Source organism: Babylonia areolata, chromosome 25 (genome assembly GCF_041734735.1).
Source record: "Babylonia areolata isolate BAREFJ2019XMU chromosome 25, ASM4173473v1, whole genome shotgun sequence".
NCBI lineage: Eukaryota > Metazoa > Mollusca > Gastropoda > Neogastropoda > Buccinidae > Babylonia > Babylonia areolata.
This window is the reverse complement of record NC_134900.1, coordinates 36,984,304-36,991,281: the sequence shown is the minus strand read 5'-3', so window position 1 is coordinate 36,991,281 and position 6,978 is coordinate 36,984,304. Positions and strand designations below refer to the sequence as shown.

Here is a 6,978-nt window from a genome sequence, read left to right as displayed (position 1 = left end):
ACTAAAACACACACACTAACACACACGTGCACGCACACACATACCATTTTGAAATATGTATAATTATATACACATACATATTTATAAAACAGCGTGTGTAACGATTGTACTCATTTAAGTGATGATTTTGAGCGTATAACGGTCTTGTTCTTCTTCGTTTTAGTTTTAATGACCATTAATAGAATTTTGACGCCTGTGAAATACCATACCAGAAGTCGTTCCTCCAGGAGTAGTTGTTCTCGCCGGAAGAGTTTCTCATTGGCCACGTGATCGTGACGTCGCGCGATGACGAAAGACGGCAAAGAAAAATCCTCTGCCCGCACAGATCTTTGTCAGACCTGAAAAGGAGAGGAGCGGTGTAGACGTGAACGGAACAAACAGCCAGCCGGTCTCGAAAGCTGATAGCCCGATCGACTTTGTTCAGTGCGAGGGAGACCGTATTTCAGTGGGAAGAAGTGCTAGGCGATGAGTTTATGATCAGACAGTCTTCTGAAAGTTGTGACAGACCAGTAAATCAGTCTTTGGTGCTCAGCATCCAACTTTACCCGCCTCAGTCACTTCATGTTCACAAGCATCTGGTATGAAGGACGAAGTTTCTTGTGCGACAAAGTTCATCGTTGGCTTTTTCCAGAAAGCCGATGATGTTCCGAGCAATGCTGTGGAAAAATTTAAGAAATGCTTTGCCGATCGTTTGACGAAAAAATACCTCCACCACTGGCATCCACAGGCGCCTCATCGAGGTGGGGGCTTTAGATCAATCACTATCGACCACGACAGTATTGATCCACTCATCGTTGGTTCGTTGAAAGACGCATCCTTGGACTCAGTGGTGACGGACAAGATCCTGAAAAAGCTACCAAAGGAATTGTCGTTGTGGGTGGATCCCAATGAAGTGTCCTACCGATTCGGGGATTTTGGCAGCGTCGGGGTGTTGTTCAAGCAGTCTCCGCCACAGGAGACCACCTCCGATTACGAGTCTGGGGTCAGTTCTGTCGACAGTTCACCATGCAGTTCGCCCCCGCAAAGCCCTTACGAATATCGGCAGCAGCAGCAGCAGTCAGCTCATTCCATCCATCGTCCGTGCGGACGCGAGGCTTTCATGGCCCGCTCCCAGTTTCCACAGTACCTTTACTACAACGGAATGGAGACTGTGGCGTAGCCAGCCCACTGAAGGCAGCTCCAACTTTTCAGCTTTTTTTTTTCAGGTTTTGTGAATGCCATATTATTTACTATGTATCTTGATTGCAGGATGCGGTGATGTGAAAACCCGTCCGAAGCACACTCCCCCATCCCCACTTTTTTTTCTTCGCCAGTTCATTATTTTTGTTGACATTTAATCTTGTAAACCTGCAAGGACCAAAACTAATCCGTCAGTATTCACTGCCTTCAATATAAATCATAAAGACTGTGCGTGTGTGTGTGTGGATGCAGCTTTGTTTTTTTGTTTTTGTTTTTGTTTTTTTCTCAAGCTGTGTGCCACAGATTTCTGGAGACTGTTTCAAGACTTGCCATTGCTGTGTTCAAGGACTCGCCTCATATCAGCTGCGGTGTGCTGCCAAGCTCCAGCCACGCCGACCCAGCGCCTCAGGCAGATTTGTACCATGATCGTCAATGATGTTGAATGCACTGGGTTTGAGATTCAGGAAATAGTAAGGGAGCGCTTGTGTGCTTGATCTGAGCCTTGTGTCCATGGAGATTATTACTATGATGATTATATATTATATTGCTTTCTCCTTGTTGGTGGAATGAGATGATGATGTGCTAGTGATGGGAGAGGTGGGTGTTGCAAGTTGAATGGCCTAAAACAATGGAAATATGCAAGTGATATGTGATATTTTTTATTGACTTTTTTTCAATAATATTTATCGGAACTTGTTTGAAATAAAAGAAAAGAAAAACTATTTTGGTAGTGATCACATTGCATTTTCCTTCTGTATTGAGGAAAGTGCTTCTTAAGTATGAAAACAGTCATTTGTTAGTGTCCTATCTCATTTTTCAAAATAATTTTGTGCCCCAGTCTTGCGCTGTAGTTTTCTTGACATTGTTTTAGTTAAAATCACATAATTATTTTTTTCAGTTTTTTTTTCCAATCCTCAATCTGTTACGTTTTCAAAATATTTAATGAAAGTAATCATAAATTTAGGGACCGATAATCTGATTAATATTTTACTCTGTATTTTTACGGAATGTGATTCACATGCCCTTTTGTTTGTGTGTGTGTACTTCTGCTCTTGTTTTGCAAACATTTTCATGAAAGAGTGATTTATAACTTTATGTTGCACTATAGAAGTGTGTATTTTTAAGCTGATATGGTTATTGAACTTTCTGGCAGCTTTGTGCAATGCATTGGGTTCTGCTGCTGAACGGCAGCCCATCTCACTTTTCGCCATTCACTTTCGACCCGAGTTAAATGCAAGCTTGAATGACATGCATGTACGGATGTTGTCGTGTGAGGAGACTGGAAATGCTGTCAATGGCTTGGGAGAGAAGCCACCTCCGATTGTTCCATCTGAAAGCAAGGTACCATTTGTCTCTTTTTGTTTTTTTGTTTGGTGTTGTTTGTTTGTTTTTCATTTCATCTGAAGAGTGTCAGATGCTGCATGAGTATGTACATAGTGTCAGTAGTTTGATTTGTTGTACAGTGATTTTAGGAAAATGATTTGTAAGTTTGTGATTGTGTGTTGTTTTTAGGTGTGTTTTTTTTCTCCCCCATTCCAGCGTATCAGTGCTGTATAGGTTGTATTTTAATGATTGAGTGACTGTCGTTTTGAAATGAAGGAATGATTGTTATGATATGTGTGACTATTCTTTTGCATGATGATTGTTGAATCTCAAAGAGATCCATGTGGAGAGTTATAACATCAGTACTGGTGTGCATATCAGTGTGTGAGAATGTTACTGTAACTGGAGTGTGAGCAAATTTGGTGTTGTATATATAAAAATATGTGTTCATTTTCATAGTTATGCATGAAGGTGTTTGATGGTGCATGTTTTCATAGAGAATGTAAATGTACTGCGCACAAGTGTCCCCCCCCTCCTGCCCCCTCCCCCCCCTCCCTGCTTTGTCTCCATTTGGGGATGGAGGAGTTTTGGGGTTGAAGTGTGTGTCTAAATGCCGAATTGTTGGAACAACAACAAATTCATTGGAGATGGGCTGTCGTTCAGCATGTTTATCACATACTGGTATTGTGCAATGGGGGCTGTGCGCCTGGCTGTTTTTCATTCTTTGCTTGTCATTTCTTTGGTCAAATTCAAATCAATCAGTACACAAATTTCTGCACTACATAAATGCAATGGCTTACACATATGGCGAAAGATTTAAAGCTTTTTTCCCCCCATTTGTGGTAGTCATTGCACAAGAATTCAAATTTTATGTTGTTGCATTTATTCTCTTCATAGTAGGTTATTTGATGATAATACTAATTTTAGTGTTAATCTGCATCAGAGATGTGCTGGGATTTGGATTTCTGATAACCTTTTTTTTTTTGTCTTAACAGCATTTATGTGCAGAGTTCTTTTTTTTTTTTCCTGGTAATTGTTTTTCCTTCTAGATTGAAACAAGTTTAAGCCAAAAAGATGGTCACTAGTTTTCACCCAAGAATGACAACAGTTAAAAAAAAAAAAAAATTTTAAAGAGAGAGAGAAAAAGTCAGCACATATATTAACAAGCTTTCAATAGGTTATGAATACAGAAATATAATGTTTACCAAATTAGTTGTGAAACCAATTTTTAGTTTGATAAAGGCAATGATATTGGTGATGAGAAAGTGTGTGCACAATAGAAGGGTTTGTTGTAGCTTGTAAAAAGATAATCATGCTTTGGTTTGAATGATTGTGATGGTGTGGAAACATACAATGGGCTGTAGTGGTGTGTGCCAGGTCTTTCTTTGTGAAACTGTGTGCAAAACAGAGCAGAGGTAAACAGTTAGAAGACCATGATGATGCATAATTTCCATCAGGTTTTTTTTGTTTGTTTGTTTGGGTTTTTTTTTAAAATACTATAACACCATTTGTCACTGTTTGGAAAGTAGTATGCGCTGTTTGATTACTTAAGGCATGTGTGTATTTTGGAAGATGCCAGTGGATGATGAAGACATGGATAAGATGTGTGTTGAAGCCGTTGACTGAAGGATTCTGGTCAGAGAGAGGGTGCAGATTTTTTTTTTCCCCCACAAGAAATGGCAACATATGTGAAAAAGCAGAAAATGATTGTAATCCTGGAGAAATAGAAAGATTGTGATACTTCTTTATTTGTTTGTTTTTTGTTTGTTTTTTCTTCTCTTTTATCTTCTCTCCCCCCTCCCCCCACTCCCATCCCCACCTTCTTCATTCAGTATAACTTAAGTTAATGCTAAATTCTTCTTCTGCCCTTTAAAAAAAAAAAAAAGTTTCACAGGCAGCAAGGGCGAATAAGAATTTGATCAATTTAAAGTTGTACTTTTTGAATATCTATGAACACTGTTGACACTTGAAGACACTCGCTGTACATGATGGGTATGGGTGAGTGAATTCAAAAGCATACCTGGTGCTCTCTCCCTCTCTCTCTCTCTCTCTCTCTTTCTCTCTTTCACCCAGTTTCTTTTTCGTTTTCCCAGGGCGGGGGTCTCATCTTTCATTTTCCCAGAAATCAAGTTGTTGTTTTTTTTTTCCCCCAATATGTCATCATCCTTTGGCTCAAAGTTTGACATGCATACATGTGTATGTGTTATCGGTGATCTAGTCCCATTATTAATTATGGTTATAATGTCAAATTGGAAGAAAGTGAAGCAACAGGTGTACATGTCCAAACTTTAATTTTTTATATGATTTTTTTTTTTTTTTTTTTTTTTTAAGCCTGACTTGTTTTCAGAAAAATGATGATGCAGTAAGTAGTGGCTGTATCACCGAATCTTTGTCATAGTAAATCGAATGAAGAATTTTTGCCAGCTTCTATTACTGTCTTAGTTATTTCTTGACATTTTGTGTGATAGATCACATATCATTTGTATTTACAAGTTACTGCATCATCCTTTTTTTTTCTTCTTCTTTTTTTTTTTCCTCCTCCCTTGAAAAATAATTGTTGTTGGAAAGAAGCATGGTTGTTGGTTTGGTTGGCTTGGAACTAAAGATATGGTCATCAATTTGAGCAGTGTTTGCCAGTTTTGTCACATTCCAAAGCAGTGGGGTTTATCCATGTGATGTGGTAACGCAATGAAGTGGATGCCCAGTTTTCACTGTACTGCCAGTATTAAATGTCATCTGATAGTGATAGGATGGTGATTGGTGTGGATAGTGGTGTTGCAGAACTTTGTTTCAAATGCATACCCCCCCCCGTGATCAAAACTATTAAAAAAAAAAAAAAAATCCATGTTGCTTCCAAAGCGTGTATGAAGCATTATAAAGTGCCGTGGCTTGGTGTTTTGAAAACTTGTCACTTTTCATTGGAATGTTGGCTTTCAGATATGTCCAGCTCTCATCTTCAAAGGTTCCCCTCCAGTCTGTCTCATCATGTTAGTCATTAACCCCCGCCTCTTTCCACCCTTTCTCTCTAATCAGTTACCTTTTTTTTTTCTTCTTTTTTGTTTTTTTGTTTTGTTTTGAATGTATGAAAAAATCTGGGGGTTGCACACATTGTTCCTTGTCCTTGGAAGAAGAAAAATGGATCTCAACTTGGTGTTTGAAAACAAAATATGATGTACAACATGTATAAGTATCTTTATATATGTGTGAATGTAATTGCGCGACCATGATACAATGCTGTGTCAGTTGATTTGAAAAATGGCGTCCCTGAATATGGTTATCAGCAAGCAACTTTGGTCTTCTTTTTCTGTGCTGTCACACGTCAAGTGCTGGTCACTGGGACACCAGGTTACTGTGTTCCCATGCTCAGCGTTGAATGAGTGTTTGTATAATACAAAAAATTTTTTTCAGTGACAATACTGAACGGTGACGTTTATGTCCACGTTATGTTTTTATTTGATGAAAAAGCTGAAAATTTTTGAAAAAAAAAAAGAAGCACATGCAAAGTAAAAAATGTCTTTGCGAAATGAAATGAACTTGGTTTGGATTTTGATTTGTTTTGCAAGGTTCATTCTCGACTAAACTCTACTCTGTTCTCTCTCTCTCTCTACTGCTTTTTCTCTCATGTCTCCCTTTCTCTGAGCTATGCGTGGTTGTGTGGGTGTGTATGTCGGTGTCAGTGTGTGTTCTGTGGATGGATAGATGGACTGAAAACAAACTGAAACAATGGGATACGCGCACGAATACAGTGCACAGATATTCCTGACATGGAACATGCTAAAACAACACATACAGTGCACAGATTTCGATCACAGACCACACGAAAACAATACAAACACACAAAAATATTCCTGGCACAGAACATACTAATAATGTAATCAGACACACACACACACACACACACACACACACATTTTTGGCTTGATGCGAAATACATTAGGAGGCATGCATACACTTACGCACAATTTGGCACAAACTTTACTCACACATACACCTTTTATCTTACCGGCATCATGATTATATATATATATATATATATACATAACTGAATCAACAGAGCTTTATTATGTCTCGGTAACTTGCAGAACCACTCTCTCTCTCTCTCTCTCTCTCATCTCGTGAGTGACATGTGCGCAGACAATATGGACAAAGGCACGTGGAGATGTCAGTTTGCAATCACATGTCTCACGTCTAAACTCCCGTCTTTATCACAGCAGTGACATGACCACATCAATCAACGTCAAGTGTGAAACCGTGCTGATAATCACAACAACGGCCTATGTGAACGTCTGTCGTACTGATAACCACACTGCGATGGGCAGCGTTGTTTAGCAATAGACACTTGAAATCAGATATTAGTGTCTGTGGTTTAGCCAACACTGAGGATGGGTGGACAAGCGAAGGCCCGCCTCAAACTAGACTTATCACTGACAACTCGCTGCTATCTCTTTGCTGGGTTCAAGTTGATAAAAGTATGGA

At 39.2% G+C, this 6,978-nt stretch overlaps 1 protein-coding gene across 1 annotated transcript; it reads left to right on the top strand.

Moving 5' to 3' along the window:
- Positions 1-315: 315 nt before the first annotated feature.
- LOC143299893 (protein BTG2-like) lies at positions 316-6,031 on the top strand. Its single transcript, XM_076613388.1, has one exon. The coding sequence runs from the start codon at positions 581-583 to the stop codon at positions 1,157-1,159; it is 579 nt and encodes a 192-aa protein (XP_076469503.1). The 5' UTR covers positions 316-580; the 3' UTR covers positions 1,160-6,031.
- Positions 6,032-6,978: the final 947 nt, after the last annotated feature.